The sequence below is a fragment of the Herpailurus yagouaroundi genome, unplaced genomic scaffold, assembly GCF_014898765.1.
Source record: "Herpailurus yagouaroundi ecotype Mexico unplaced genomic scaffold, PumYag 140, whole genome shotgun sequence".
Taxonomy (NCBI): domain Eukaryota; kingdom Metazoa; phylum Chordata; class Mammalia; order Carnivora; family Felidae; genus Herpailurus; species Herpailurus yagouaroundi.
Window position 1 is genome coordinate 32,506,930 of NW_024412395.1, and position 16,365 is coordinate 32,523,294.

At 39.6% G+C, this 16,365-nt stretch overlaps 1 protein-coding gene across 5 annotated transcripts in view; it reads left to right on the forward strand.

The window, feature by feature from the left end:
• The window catches only part of LYPD6 (LY6/PLAUR domain containing 6), a 124,867-nt gene extending 108,843 nt beyond the window's left edge, over positions 1–16,024 (forward strand). For 4 of the 5 annotated variants that reach the window (XM_040475017.1, XM_040475015.1, XM_040475016.1 and 1 more), the window contains 2 exons: positions 10,967–11,097; positions 13,039–16,024. In XM_040475017.1, coding sequence (XP_040330951.1) covers positions 10,967–11,097; positions 13,039–13,206 — 299 coding nt within the window. In that variant the 3' untranslated portion in view covers positions 13,207–16,024. Of the gene's footprint in view, positions 1–10,966; positions 11,123–13,038 lie in introns of all 5 variants that reach the window. The other variant, XM_040475020.1, reaches the window with a different exon arrangement.
• Positions 16,025–16,365: the final 341 nt, after the last annotated feature.

The window sequence follows — 16,365 nt, forward strand, 5'->3', positions numbered from 1 at the left end:
AAAATAACTTGTTGAAAGCAAAAAAACCAACAACAACAGCACAATTTTATGTAGGTATTTAATCTTATCTCCATGGAATAAGCCCACATTCCAAATTGCTTAGGGGCTCGCCTGGATCTTAAGAATTTTCTAAAACTGAACTCAATCAAATGGATGTAAATAGAGACTGTTGTATTTTAGCAGCTGAGGTAAGCTTGCTCCCAGATTCTACAGACTTGTTGCGAATCATCATTTGGTAAAATAAGCATCCAGAAAGCTTCATCCTAACTAGAATCACTCTGTAGGAAAATGGTGGCATCAGCCACCTTCCTCTAGCTAACTCAGGTTCCCTGTCACTCTAACTTTTCAAGTGTGTGTTAGGCAAGTATTTTCTTCTCCATCACTTTGTTATTGCTTCCAGCACTTAACAGACTCCTGACACCATACTCTTGCCTTAGAACATGAGCATTTAAGAGCCCTCCATAACTGACTCTCATTGTTTCACTTGGTTGGCTTCTGTTTAGTCTTTGGTCTCTGAGCACTTCCTGTGCAATAACTCTAGTCAGAAAGGATCTTGAAATTATATTATATGAGGGACCAGTTAAAGGAACTGGTGAAAGCAAAGAAGAGTTAATAACATGCCCTGAGTTCACAGATTTTGCCTATGTGCAAGATTAAAAGCTCCTTGAGAATGGGGCTGTCTCAGTGTTTATTAAGAGTCTCTGGAATTAAATGTCAAGTCAAAAACATTATAATTTTCAAAAAAGCTCATTCTGTAGAGGATGCCTAAGCAGCCAAGGCTTTTATGTTTCTTCTTGATTATGAAGTACAGATGCCTCTCTTTGAGGCAAAATCTTCCCTTGAAATTACTACTGATGCAACATCAGACCAAGAGAAATCTCAAGATAGAGGGACACATATCCTTTGGGTTCTGGCTTCTGTGCTGCTCACAGCTTTTCTGTAGAAGTCAAGAAAAAGCTGGACATGACCCTGGAGGACTCTTCATATGTCTGTCTGTTATCTAGTGTAAGTAGGAAATACATAAATGTGGTCCCCGGCATAACTGAAGACAAGCTCCATGGTTACATGTTTCCAGGAAAGACTTCTTTATTGTTGATTCTTTCAGATGGAGCCCAGGCTGAGACAGTTCTTGTGTTTTACTTTACCTGAGGGTGGATTTTTTTTCTCTTTTAGGCAATCTTAGGATATAGTCCTTCAGGGTTTCTACCATTCGATAGGGGTCTGTACTCTAGCTCTAAACCCCAGGAGGACCCCAGGCCTTGCATCTTCTTATAGTTTATCTGTTAACCTCTCCCAGCCCCGCCTCCATCCTGGGTAGATAACTCAGAGCCTAGTGCTGGCTTTTGGAATTTCCTTCACTTTCAGGAGAGTTCATTTGTATATCTATAGAAAGTATTGGCTATATATTATCCAATACTCTTGGCTGCTATGTAATGAAATGGTGTTCAGGTGATCTATTTTGTCATATTGCTAAATGGAAGCCTTAGACTTCCTCCTTTTTCTTTTAAGTAAAAATTTTTAACTTAAAGTTTAACATACATACCAGAAAGTGAATAGGTCATAGGTGCTGAGCTCATTGAATTTTCACAAACTGCACAGGCTGTGTGTCTGTCACCCGTGTTAAGCTACAGAACCTCAGAAGGCCGCTAGGGTCCCCCACTCATTACACCCTACCTCTCAGAGGTAACACAGTTGTGACTGCTATCACTGAGCTATGTATCCATGGAATCACAGAATGTATCCCTTTCTTTTTCTCATTTTCTACGTGAAATTCATCTATGTTTTTGTGAGCCGCATAGTTATTCTCTCAGATGTATAGTAGATCGTTATACGAATATGCTAAAATTCATCCTTCCACTCTCAATGGACATGTGGATTGTTTCAAGGTTTTGAGCGTTGTGGGCGCACTTGTCCATGTATTTCGGTACATGTATGTGTGCATTTCCGCTAGGTCTATCCCAGTGGGGTTGCTGGGCATGCAGCAGGCATGCTTTGGCTTTACCAGATACTGCCTAGTCGTTTTCCAGAATGACTGTACCAGTTTATACTATCCACAACAGTGCCTGAGAGTGCCAGTTGCTGCACAGGCTTGCCAACACTTAGTGTTAACAGAGACCATGGAAGCTGGAAGTTAATGGAATGACATTTTTAAAGCGCTGCAAGTAAAGAACTGTTACCCTAGAATTCTGTACCGAGACGGCCAGCGTCACTTCTCCATATATCCCATCTCTCCCAGCTGCCTGCTGGCTCTGAATTCCTGTTTGTGCCTCCCAATTCCCTTGAGAGTGACAGAGGCTCTGCTCAGCTTCTTTGCCCTTAGCAGGGCTTTCTGCTTGGCTTCTCAGCCTTCATGTGTGCAACTTTTGAGTCAGCAGGTGCCTTGAGGGGAGAACAAGAATAGAATGTCATGCTCAACTCAGTGTGCTGTTCGTCTCGCTGATACCTTGCTCTTCAAATCCTATCTGCCTTGGTAGCTCACCTATGCTTTCACAGAGATTTTTGTTGCTTTAATTTTATCTGGCTATTTTAATTTTATTCTGTTGTTTCTCAGTAAGAAGATACAAGCTAGTTCATTTCAGCTGGCATTGTGATGCCCAGATTTACTCTTTACTCTTTTGTTAGAACTTTTCCAGGGGTGCCGGGGTGGCTCAGTCAGTTAGGCCTCTGACTTTGGCACAGGTCATGATCTCATGGTTCATAAGTTTGAGCCCCGTGTCAGGCTCTGTGCTGACTTTTTCCTTTCTCTCTGCCCCTCGCCCACTCATTTTCTTTCTCCCTCTCTTTCTCTCTCTCAAAAATAAATAGACATTTAAAAGAACTTTAAAAAAAAGAACTTTTCCAGTAATTTTTAACCCCAAAGTTATATCAGCCTAAACAAGATGGCTTCCTTTTGACACCCTGAAATCATCTAACCTACTGCAATTCAGTGTTTTTGCCCAAGTATTTTCTATTAACATAATTGCCTCAGGTAGGAAGCATCTATTTGATGTTTTTGCCTTATCACTTTTATTTTAACTACTGTCCTCTATAAGATCCTGTTTACCCTCACTGCTTTTGTATACCTCCCCAACCACCTTTTTGGTCTTTGCCTGGTTATAAGCACATACCTTGATGAATTTCAAAGATTTGCTTTAAAAGAGAGATTCCTCAAGCTAATATGTGACCTGTCCTTAGCAGGTATGGAACATTTTTTTTTTTTGAAAAAACAAGACCAAAACAAAAACCAAGATATCATCATGGAAGCAGCACCCTGATTAAGAAATGGATTATTTTCAGTAGCCCAGAGGCTTCTTACATGACTGCTTTCAGCTACTGTCTCTACCACCAAAGATCCTCTTATAGGCTCAGTAGTGTCCCCCCGACCTCACAGTTCACATGTGAAACCTAATCCCCAGTATTCCTGAATATGATTGTAGTTAAAGATAGGGTCCTTAAAGTAGTAATTCAGGTTCAATGATGAAGAGGAGATTAGGACACAGACTCGCACAGAGGAAAGACCGTGAAAAGATACAGGGAGAAGTGGCCCATCTGTGAGCCAAGGAAAGAAGCCTCAGAAGAAATAAACCTTATTGACACCTTAACTTGGACTTTCAGCCTCCAGAACTGTGAAAAAATAGATTTCTTCTGTGTAGGTCACCTAGTCTAAGGTACTTTGTTATGCAGTTTATGTACAATCTAGAATTACCCTGAATCTAAAACCAGACTAAGATAGTACCAAAAAACAACAAAACAAAAACAAACAAAAGCCACACAAAACCCCCTGAAATCTAATATTCCTTATGAATATAATCACAAACACCCTTAATATAATATTAAGAAATAAAATTTAGCAATATATAAAAATAAGCCTGACCAAATAGAGCTTATTTCAGGAATGCAGGTCTGCTTCAATATTTGAAAATTACCCACAATATTAACAGGCTGAAGATGAAAAATCATATGTCAATATCAACTGAAGCAGAAAAAGCATTTGGCAAAATTCAATACCATTCATGATCAACAACTTTCAGAAAAACAGTATGAGAGAAACTTCCTCAATTTGATAAAGAATATTTATTTCAAAAAACCCTTAGCAAGCATACTTAATAGTGAAAGACAAAATACTTCCCTGTTAAGATCAAAAACTAGACAAGGATATCACTTTCATCATTCTTATCCAATGTCCTACTGAAAGTTCTACTCAGTGTAACAAGGCAAGAAAAGGAAATGAAAGGCATACAGATTGGAAAGGAAAAAATAAAACTGTCCCATGTCACAGATGACACGATTTTCTAAGTAGAAAATCTCAACACTTCTACACAAAACTCTTAGCACTATTAAGTTCAGCAAGGTCACAAAATACTAAGATTAAGACACAAAATTCAATTGTACTCATATATACTATCGATTAACACATGATCATTGAATTTAAAAATATAATACCACTTATAATGGTTCAAAAAATATTAAATACTTCAAGGTAAATGTAACAAAACACATATAGGACTTGTATGCTGAAACTATAAACGCTAATGAAAGAATTCCAAGGAAATTTAAGTAAATGGAGAGGCCACGTTCATGAATTGAAAGACTCTACATGGTAAAGATGTCAAATCTGTCCAAATTTATGTGCAGATTTTACACAATTCCTATCAAATTCTAGCAAAATTGTTTGTAGTACTGGACAAGATTGTTATACAATTTATATGGAAAGGTAAGAAACAAGAATAGCTGAAACAGTTCTGAAAATGGAATTTAAGTGGGAGGAACCAATCAATCCTCTTTCCAGAATCATCATATGGCTACAGTAATCAGGACTGTGGTATTGTCAGAAGGATAGAGACATAGATCAATGGAACAGAATAGATTTCAGAAAGAGACTCTCAAAATATGCCCAACTTTTTGACAAGGATACAAAATTCAGTTCACTAGAGGAAAGAGCCTTTGCAACAAACATGCTTGCGGGAGCATTTGGACATCCAGGGGCAAAAAATGAACCTCAACCCAAGTATTACACTTCTTACAAAAGTTAACTCAAATTTAATCATAGACTTAAATGTCAAATATAAAACTATATGACCTTTAGGGAAAAAGCACAGGAGGAAATCTTCGAGATCTAAGGCTAGGCAAAAAGTTCTTAGACTTGATATAAAAAGCATGATCCATAAAAGGAAAACTTGGTAAATTGGATTTCATCAAAATTAAAAACTTTTGCTCTACATAAGACTCTGTTAATAGGAGGAAAATACCGATAACAAACTGACATAAAATATTTGCTAATCAAATATCTGACAAAGGACTAGTATCTAAAATGTATAAAGAATTCTGAAAACACAACAGTAAAAAAGGAAATGAAATAAGCATGAAAAGGACAAAAACCATGAACAGATATTTCACCAAGGAAAATAAACAGATGGCAAATAAACACATGTTCAACATCATTTAGCCATTCAGAAAATCCAAATTAAAAACATGAGATAACACTATATATCTATCAGAATGTCTAAAATTAAAAAAAATAGCAACACTATCAAATGCCAGTAAGAATTAGGAGAAACTAGATCATACATATATTGTGGGTGGGAGTATAAAATAGTACAGCCACTCTCAAAAACATTATGGCAGTTTCTTAAACAATTAAACAGAGACCTACCGTATAACCTAGTAATGCCACTTCTGAGCATTTACCCCAGAGAAATGAGAACCTATGTTCACATTAAAGCATTTATACAAGTGTTGATAACAGTTTCATTAATAATATCCATAACCTAGATACCCTTTCAGTGGATGAATGGTTAAACCAACCTTGGTACATCCACAGCATGGAATACTACTCAGGATTAAAAATTAACAAACTGTTGATACAATAATCCTGATAACTCTCAAGTGAATAAGGCTGAGTGAAAATGCCTAATCCCCAAAGTTTGCGTACTTTATGAGTCCATTTATATAACATCCCTAAAATGACAAATTTATAGAAATGGAGCACAGACTAGTGGTTGCCAAGGATTAAGGAGGGGTGGGAAGAGGAGGGACAAGGATGTGAGAATAAAAAGTGGACATGAGTGGTCCTTGTGGAGGTAGAAATGTTCTGTATCTTGACTGCATCCATATCAATATCCTGATTGTGATACTATAGTTTTGCAATGTGTTGCCATTTGGGGAAAACTGGGTGAAGGGTACATGAGATCCTTCCGTATTATTTCTTACAAACTCATGTGAATCTGTAACTGTCTCAAAATAAATTTAAAAAATCAACCAGTAAAAAACAAAAAGATACATCAGTTGTGCTAATGTTGAGAAACACTGATCTAGAAGGAAAGCCAGATATAACAAATGAGGAAGCTAAGAAGGCCTGTGAACCCGGTTGGGAGGAAAATCAAGGAACGGTTCACAGAATTTATCACATTTATATTGAACCTTGAAGAAAAGGTTTCCAGGAGCAGAAGATAGGGGGAAATTTTTTTTGTTGTGAAGAATGGTCAAAGGATATAACATGGTGTCTCAAGGTATCCAGTAGGCAATGAGGAGATAGTCTGGGGCCTATATTAAGTGTAATGTTGAATAAGAATAAGTGCTGAGTTTCAAATGCCAAGCTCTGAGTTATAAATGTAATCAATACTTCTAGCAAGGAAGCAAAGCTACTCCTATATCCTCTTTTTTTTTTTTTTTTTTTTTTAAGAGAGAGAGATTGAGTGCTTGCGAGCAGGGGAGGGATAGGGAGAGAGGGAGACAGAGGATCTGAAGCGGGCTCTGTGCTGACAGCAGAGAGCCCAATGCTGGAATCAAACTCACAAATGGAACGTGAGATCATGACCTGAGCCAAAGTCTGACGCTAATTACTAGCACACAGCTTCAGGAGAAGAGAGAGAGTAACAGACCACCTACTGACCACTCCAGTAGGCCAAATAAACCTAGCAGTATTGAGCCAGGGCTGCTTGACAGCTAGGGTTCATTCAGGCTCTCATAGACAGTGAGTAGCATGATCTGACCTTGGTTTCAGCAATACATCGGATGGCTGTCTGACACCTGCATTAGAAAGGAGAGGTCAGAGACAAAGAAGACAGGAAATGATGAGGTCCTGCACTGGGAAAATGGAAAATGGAACAGAAAGATTAGGGTAATGAACACATTTCAGGGAACTTAAAGACACCTGGCTTGGGAAGAGAAGTCTGAGCTAATTCTGAATTTCCTAGTCCGAGATGGAGGTGCCACATCTCAGGACTCAGGATGTCCCTTCCTGAGATAAAAACACTGGAAAGATAAACAAATGGGGAGGGAGGAATATGAGTTATTTGAGATATGTGAGGTCTGAGGTGCTGCTTGCAATGTCCAGGAGATAGCCAGAGATTGGTTCTACAGTTTGGGAGAGAGAATCAGACTGAAGACAACGTCGGAGGTTGGATGAGGTCACTTCAGTGAGAAGAGAATAGGCTCAAGAACAGATCATGGGAGAATATCAACATTCAGGTTAGAGAAAGGGTTGGAAGAGAAGAGACCAGAGATGCAGAAAAAAATCTAGAAGACAAAACTCTGAAGCCCAGGGGAATCACGCGGAGGACATTATACATAGTAGAGCCCAAGAGCTGCAATGAAATCCTTTGGGGTCAGACATGGGAGAAGGGGATCCAGTGGGACACTTAGGCAAAGTCATTGCAGAGGAGGACCTGGAAATAGCTGGATGTGAAGGACTGAGGGCGCGGTAAGGAACCAGGCTGGAAGTATGCCACCAGATGCCACTGGACTTTCAGTTTTTCAGCATAATTTGTAATATTATGACTACAGTTATTTTCCTGCCACTAATTTTCTTGCACATGGTGAATTGTTCTCTGGCATCACTTTAATCGTTATATATGTTTGCAAAGAAACCAAAACTAGTAGAGCCACAGGGAATAACTGAGTGGCGGGAAAGCCTTTTACCAGAGAATTGGTCATTTTTAATTCAAATCATTTAATATATATGTTGTTGAAACTCAGTGTCTATTATTGGAAACTGAATATTTGTGGGTAAATGGAAATTTGCATTTTAGCTTTGAACGTTGTTTTGATTTCAGAACTAGGTTAAGGAATTTGTGTGTGTATGTGTATTTCATGAAAATTATAAATTTTGTGTTTTCCAATAGTTGATTAAGCTCTCTTAATGAGTTCTGCTTTCAGTTGCATGCCTGTGAGTCTTCCAGAAAAATACTTTTGTTTCACAACCTCTGGGAATACCATGCTGTTGCAGAATATGAGATTTTAGAGGCCGAAACTAACCTGGTAGAAATTCAAATCCATCTTTTATCTTTTAGATAAAAGCCTTTGAAATCCTTTTAGTGTGAAGTTATCAGCAGGCTTGAGTCTCATATAACCTCATTACTAACCCAAGGATTATTCGGGATGCATGGAGAGCAATGCTCAGTGGCTGAAACTCCTTTTTTTTTTATCAATTCTACAGCCCAGTGATAAGCCACATGTGGTCCACCTCGTTCTGCTTGGGAAATGCTGCCTGCTTGCCTTGGAGATCACAATACACATTCAAGGCTCTCCTAAGTTGTGCTCTAAAGAAACCTGTTCAACTTTATTTGAATATTTTCAAAACTTATTTAACTACAGAACCTTGTTTTACATTAACATTTCATAACTCACCCAGGGGTTTTGTAAGATAAGAAGTGGGATGGGTACTTCTAAGAGACTGACACTTCGGATCTGAGGTTGCTGCTGCTGGAAATAATGGGATTTTCTCAAAATATCTTTGTTTTGAGGGTCAGATTTAGTGAGTGCAAGACAATTTTTATCCAGCCTCATCACTCATCATTTTTGTTCCTCCCCCCCGACCCAGGATTTTAAGAATGAGCTTAGTAAGTACTGGACTTTGGCATATCTTCCTCATTAGTTGTTATCTGTGCAGTGGAATAAATTTGCAATTAATAAATTAAAAGAGAGTTTGTTATGGGCATAAAAGTAAGAACAATAAGTAGTTACATCAAGTTCACCAATTGTTACTCAAAGCTTACTGAAGATAAGAGAATTTAATACTTGGGGGACAAACCTGATTTCCAAAGCTGAAACCATATAATGATTTACTTATTCCATAAATGTATGATCTTATCTGCTCCAATTTACATTTGGAGCAGTTAAACCTCTGGCATCTGCTCCTGGTTCTGTATGAAGAGGAGACAGGAGATAAGAACATTCCTGTCTTTATTGCTTTTTTGAGCATCTCAAGGTGGGATGCAGTGGGAAAGGGGTACCTGTCATGGCCATAAGTGTCCAAGTCTGCTATCAAAGAAGTAAACCAGTCTTCTTTGGGAAATGTGGTAAATCCCTCAGGCCACTGGCCTCCATTTGTTAAAACCTGTCACAGGCTTAAAATCTTTTTTTAAAAATCAGAGGAGAGCTGCCACCTGCTTCCCATCAGAAAAACAATCACTCGAATTCTAAAATATTTTAGGGCTTTGGGAGAATCATTTCCAGGTGCAAAATTGTCAACTTTTCCTGTGAGTTCATAGGGTGGCTGTACTTACTCGACTCCCAAAGAGCTCTCCAGGACCCTGAGCTAGCTAGGACTGCCTTGACCTGATTCCCACCAATAAAATTCTGGTCAGGGTACAGTGTGGGAACAGCATTTTGGGGAGGGCATTGACCAGACTCAGCCCAAGTACACCCACCAGTAGTGTAACCATTAAGAAAATCTCTGTCCATAGTGAGACTCAATCAGAGGTCACTCAGGTTCCTGTCAGGTGGGGAGGGGGGTGTTAGGAAGATTATTAAAACCCCTGGATTTTTATGACTCTGAAGATGTGTCAGTGTGGTCTGTATTAGCTCATTCTCAGGGCCTAAAATTCTCAAGCTTTCTTCTTTGGACATTAGTACTTTGGTTAAAAGCTGCCAAAATTGTGACAGAATCTGGTGGGGGGAATTTTTATTGCCTAATAAATAATATCATAGAAGGTCATAATTCCATATTAGCCACTAAATATCCAAAATGTATAAAGCATGCAAAGTGGAATCCAAGATATGGATGAAAAACAGCTCAGTGACATTTCTTAAGAATTATTCATTCTCTTTTTCATTCTGAAAGTGGAGCAGGAACATTCTCCTAAATCCCAGGCTTAGAAAGCTGAACACTGCCTAGAGGCCTTAAAGAATTACTTTGACAAAGCCATTTTTCTTTAGTCTTTAAATTTGAAAGAGAAAAATTCTCCATGGTAGTTTGGAAGAAATCTTAAGTTTTTGGATTCCTAAGACCTGGAGGGATGTCTAGAAACTTACATCATGGTCGGTCTTCATCTGCCATTTTAGAAGACACTGAAATCATACTAGGGAGAAATGATGCCCTTCCATTTCGGAACACCTTCATTATTGAGTTAGTTTTCTTCTGTAATAAATTCCAAGATCTAGCTATGCTCATTGTCAAGAAGTTCTTTCTTTTGGATAAAGTCATTTTCTGAAGATAAAATGAATTGGTTTTTAATTATTCAGCCCTTACTTGGGAATAGCTGTTTCCAAAGCACGCACACACACACGCACACACACATGTGCCTCTGCTATAGTCTTTTAACTCTTTGAAGACCATTGTTACCTGCCTAACTTTTTGTTTTTAAACCCTGTGTTCTTTGAACTTTTTCATCCCTTTATCTTCCCCCAAATTTCTGATTCTCATATCCTAATCGTCCCTCCAGACCTCTCCTTCCCTAAAAATAAAAAGCAATACAGTGGCAAAATTTGTTGAAAGGCAAAGAGTCATACCACCATATCTTGGTTTATGGGGATGACGACGGGCCAAGAGACCAATATTCTTCAGAAGGCTCTCTTCCTACCATGGCGAAGCGCATCTCTCCAAGGACGTCTTTGAGATTGGACGTAAACTCTACACAGTGTACATCTCATGTGCTGTTAAATCTCTTCAGGACTTGTAATGTTGACCCTTCTGTTGTTTCGCTTCCAGGCAGGTTGGGTTAACATTTCCCATCTCAATTGAAACATATTTTTTCTCTGTTGACAGAGACCAGATACTGCTACACTCAGCATACAATGGAAGTCACAGGAAACAGCATCTCTGTCACCAAACGCTGCGTTCCACTGGAAGAGTGCTTGTCCACTGGCTGCAGAGATTCTGAGCATGAAGGCCACAAGGTGTGGGCAACAAAGCAAGTGACCGGTACAGCATAGTTAGTCTTCCTCCACCACAGATGTGCGCCCATGCTCATGAGCCAATTCCCACTCCCTGGTGTAACCTGGCTTTTGAGTACTTTTATACCATTATGAGAAGATTCTCCTTTCCTGTTTGCTCTAAAAGAATAAAAGTGTACAGCAGAGCATAGGAAAACCGGTTTAATTATGTAAACACAACACCAAGAGGATATTGAAAGTTGTAATCCCTTCCTTTCCTCAGAAGAAAGTAGTAAAGCCACTGGAAGGAAGAGGAATGAGGGATCAGTTACATCCTCACGATAAAGCATTGCAGATGTAGCAACAATTCATTCAGCTGAGGATGGCCACGGCAGTTGAGCATCAATAATTATCTGTGAAGTGAGGCTCATGTCTTTATTGGAATGCTGATTTGGGGACGGTATCCATTGGCTCCTGAATAATTTGATTAGGTGATCAGAGAACCATCTCCTTGTGGGTTGGCTCCCTCTTAAACTCTATCTGGTGCCTATATGGAAGCACTCAGTATAAAGTGAACTTCAAGTGCAGCCCTGAAGGAGAATATAAAGAACCAGAGAAATGCAGCCTGACTTGTGGTTGGAGTGGAGAATGCCCCCGACTCTCCTGCTGATGGTTCAGAGCTGGCTCCACATATAATCTTGTATATCAGGCAGGCCTTGGCCTTTATTTGGAGTTAGCTCACTTCTCCCCATCAGGCTGCCTTCCTGGTGTCAGAAGCAACTTCTACTCTCAGTACCCTGGAGCGGCACGTTTAGTAGGGGCTTCAAGAAGACACCTAATTTTCAAGCAACTTGTGAAATACAGTAAGAATTAAATTTTAAAATATAGTATACCAACTTGATCCTGGTTTGAAATATAAAAGCTATGTTCAAGGGTTTTACCTACCTCTCACCCCACTCCCAGAAAGCTAGGCTCTCAGGCCTTATTGTGCTGCTTTACCATGGATCAAGTTAAAGATCAGAGAAGTAACATCATGTGCAAAGGTCACACAGCTGGTAATTCTGTCTGACAGAATTAAAACTCACTTCTGACCTTCAGTTTCTCTCCTCAACATTATAATGTCTCCCTAGCCCATGTCAACTGTGACAAGACTCAAATCCCTGCAAGATAATGACTGAATAGGATATTTGCCATCAGACAATTTTTCAAATATTATGGTGCATATGGGCCACTCGAGGATCTTGTTAAAATGCAGATTCTGATTCACTAAATTTGGGGCAAGGTTTGAGATTCTGCATTTCTAATGGGCTCCAGGTGATGTGGAAGCTGCTAATCTGTACTTTGTGTAGCCATGGCCCCAAGCAATTCTGTCAACAATCCTTTAGATTTCTTTCTTTCTTATGGTCCATGAATAAAGTTGGATAAAGCAGGAGTAATTGCATTAATGCAAACCCTTCAAACTTTAACTCGCCCACAAGAATGGTGATAATTATATGGACAGTTCTAATGAAAGCAAATAGTTCAGTTTAAGTTGGGTTGTTTCCACTTCATGTACACTGTGAAAATTTGGCAAGTGAAAGTTTACCCTCTGAACAGCTTTCCCAAGTAGTCAGAAAGGGTTTCTTTGAGATAGGAGGGTATTAGAATCCCCATTACCCAGATGGAAAAGCTGAGACCTAGGAAGGTTATAAAACCATGTAATAAGCATGTGATGGGATGTCAAAAGCAGAACTCATGTTCCTGGAAGCTGAGTCCAGGGTTTTTTTTTTTTTTTTTTTTGGCCACATTGCTTCCAGATGAAATCTCATCCCACTTCCTTAAATGCAGGGTCGGTGCCTCTTTTGTAGAACAGGTCACTTTCATTTCAGTCTTACAGTGAGGGAGACAGTTCCTTCCAAATTCCCTGCCTCCTTCCAAGATCTGCTAGCTTCTCATCACCCTTCTGTTTCTCTTCCTTTCTTTCAGGTCTGCACTTCCTGTTGTGAAGGAAATATCTGTAACTTGCCACTCCCCCGAAATGAAACCGATGCCACATTTGCCACAACATCACCCATAAATCAGACAAATGGGCACCCACACTGCATGTCAGTGATCGTGTCCTGCTTGTGGGTGTGGTTGGGACTCACATTATAGCAGCTCAAAGACACCATGTATAGTAGCAATCCATGGGGATCTCCATGGTCCATAGTCATGCATGAGTCGTTGGCTTGACAATAGTTACACATGGGAAACCACAACACTCACAGATGTCTTCACAGCCAAGCATCGCCATTTACCATGAGGAACAAGCGTTGTGTCAGTGTAGTCATTTCAAGTCCAAGACCTCATCAAAGCCAGCCTGCCCCCAAAATAGACCCTGAGTTGTATACCACGAACCTTTCTTTTCGCTCCAGGAAATAGTTCTGCATTTATTGATGTCTGAGTCTCTTTATTTGGAATACATGCATGAGCCACAAGAGGTCCTGGGACCCTTGAGATGTTAGATGATATGTTATGTGGACATGCATAGATGTGTGTGCTTCAGGAAAAAGGTAAAGACCACTGGTTTGGATATGACTTTATTTATAGCTTTAGAATTTTAAAACTTTGATTCCAAAAGGAACAGACTGTTTCCTTGGAGACTCTGACTGAGTCCCTAAAAAAGTAGTATGCAGTTGTCCAATTTAATTTTCCCAACATTTTTCTCCCAGTGGTGGGAATCCTATTCCCTCTTCTCTCTGTGGGAAATAAAAGGCAATCATAAATTTGTTGTATAGGGGGAGGGCTAGCTGGAGAAAGATTTTTCCCAACTTAATGGAACTATTATCCATAAAGTACCTTGCATAGCCTTGCATTAAAATTGGTGAGATTGACCTTGATTGGGCACCTCATTGTGCTCCATGAGATCCTGGGTTCTACCTGGGCCAAAGGGTATCCAAAGAGTCCCAAAGCAGGATGGAGTTTTCTCCAGTCATGGGTCTATTCAGGCATAGATAATCTAAGGAGAGAGAGGATATCAGAATGAAAAGAAAGAGACATGTGCAGGTTGACCCGAGTTCACTGCGAGGGCCCAATCAGTAGCTTAGTCAGATTGTCCTTCTGCACTTCATACTGCCAGAGAGCCCTCGGGGTTCTTCCTCTTTCAAATCCTCAGTGACTTTAGGGAGAAGGTTCTACACTACATTATATCAAGACTGATAGGGAAGGAAGACATAATATCCTAGAATGAGAAGGAGGTAAGCCAGTTGGGTGATGGTGAGACTAGTAAGGAGACCCAGGGGGAGTTTTTCTTTTAGGTGATTGCTTTTGAAGTAGATGGTAAAATTTTTGCCATCCTTCCTGTATTTTTTGGCCTGAGTTACAACTTTTTCTTCTTCCTTGTAAATCATTTATACAATATTTATTTTTGTATGGGGTAACTAGAAACTAAAATATATTGTAAAATATTCTTTATTCTAAACAAAATGACTGAATTAGAATACTTATTTTTCAACAGTGGTAGAGCCTGTAATATATGTTTGTTGAAGGTTATCTATAATACTTGCACCAGTGTTGAAAAATATTAACTTATGTTTGAGCAAGAGTAATGTGTTGGCCTCAAGGGTTTCACTCATTGTTTCGTCAGTGGTGTTGTCCGAGAAATGTTCAGGTGGTGACGATCACTGGTATGAGTTTCTCTGCAGGGTTATGGGGCATATTTTCATGAAATTTGGTGGAGCCATTGCTGATAAACAGGAGAGCATTGTCAGGGTCCATCTGCCCTGCACTGGAAAATGTCTGTGGCTCATAAAAAAATGAGGCCCCCTCAGGGATTACCAAATATGAACTGAGAGCGGTAACTCTGATACAAAATAATCTAAATTGCATCAAATGGCCTTAAATCAGAGTTTGGTAGGCTTATCAATACTTTGCTTATAACTGGGGTGAGAGAAGTAGAGGGAGAGAAAGCAAGATATTTACTAAGCACCTCTTATGTGGCAGGCACTATGCTAAGCACTTTATATATGTATGTATGTATTAAGTCCTGTAAAACCTGCAAGCACCCTGAAAGGAATATTACTAGTATTTTCACTTTACAGATGAAGGTACTAAGGCTCTAAGAAGCTCAATAACATGAAGCCTTTTCCTCCCTATTTAAGTTATATAGGTTGAGATGGGATTGAAGAGTGCAGGGACAATAGAATTACCACCCCTAGGAAAACTTCCAGACCTGACCATGGGAATTTGACCCTCTGATCATGTGGAGTTTGTCTAGTCCTGCCTCTGCAGGATGCCATTTGTGTGGGTCCCCTAGATGGTGTTTTTTCTTTAAGGGGTGGAGGTACAGCTTCCTAGTTCATTCCTCTTGCTAAAAGAGGTAACAGGTCAATTGCTATAATTGCTAGAAATGCTTTAAGACAGTGAAAACTTGATGTTGTACATATCTACAAGTACCATTTTTTGTGCATGGCCACTCTCCACTGATACCTGCCAAGTACTGCATGCAATTTGAGTGAGAGAATCCAAATGCTGGTTCTTAATCATAAAGCGACCACTCCAGAGCTTCCCTGTCTGGTGTGCAGGGACCAAGTCCACAGTGATGTGAACTCATCTGCCACCCGGGGGATCACTGCAAACTCTACACAGATTTGACTGCATGCACCTTGAGTGCCTGTCAGAATGGCTGACGTTTCATTCTCTTGAAAGAAAGTGGTTGGCTCACCTTCCCCAGCCTCAAGAAGCCAAGGAAGGGCCATTCGTGTGGAAGGCCCAGGACTGGTCATCCATCTGACTTTTATACCACATTAAACTTTCCCTCAAATCCCACCATTGGTGACGGCTTGAAGTGCAAACAGCCATGATGTATACATTAACCTATGTGCCACTTATTTATTTTCAGACTCCCCATAGCATTCATGTCAATAGAGATTAATGCCTAAATTTTGTAAATATTGTACATTTTGTAAATCAATGAATAAAGGTTTTAAGTGTATCTCATCAGGCTCCTCCCTGTAAATGTACATGTCAATCAATGATTAAGGCATTCAGGTTATGTATAAGGTGTAGGGCTTAGGATCACAGGGAACTTCCTTCCAAGAGCACATTTTCTCGTTGTACAGACAAGACATACACGCATGAAAAGATACAAGACAATTCACTCATGCCAAATGATTCATGTAGACAGTAAGTGCTGCAGAAAATCAAAGAGGGAAAGATTACCAGACTTTTTAATCAGGTCTACAGTTTCCCTAGAGTGTTTTCTTTGTTAAATCAGGAAAAATAAATGTGTGTGTGTGTGTGTGTGTGTGTGTGTGTGTGTGTGTATCTAAATAC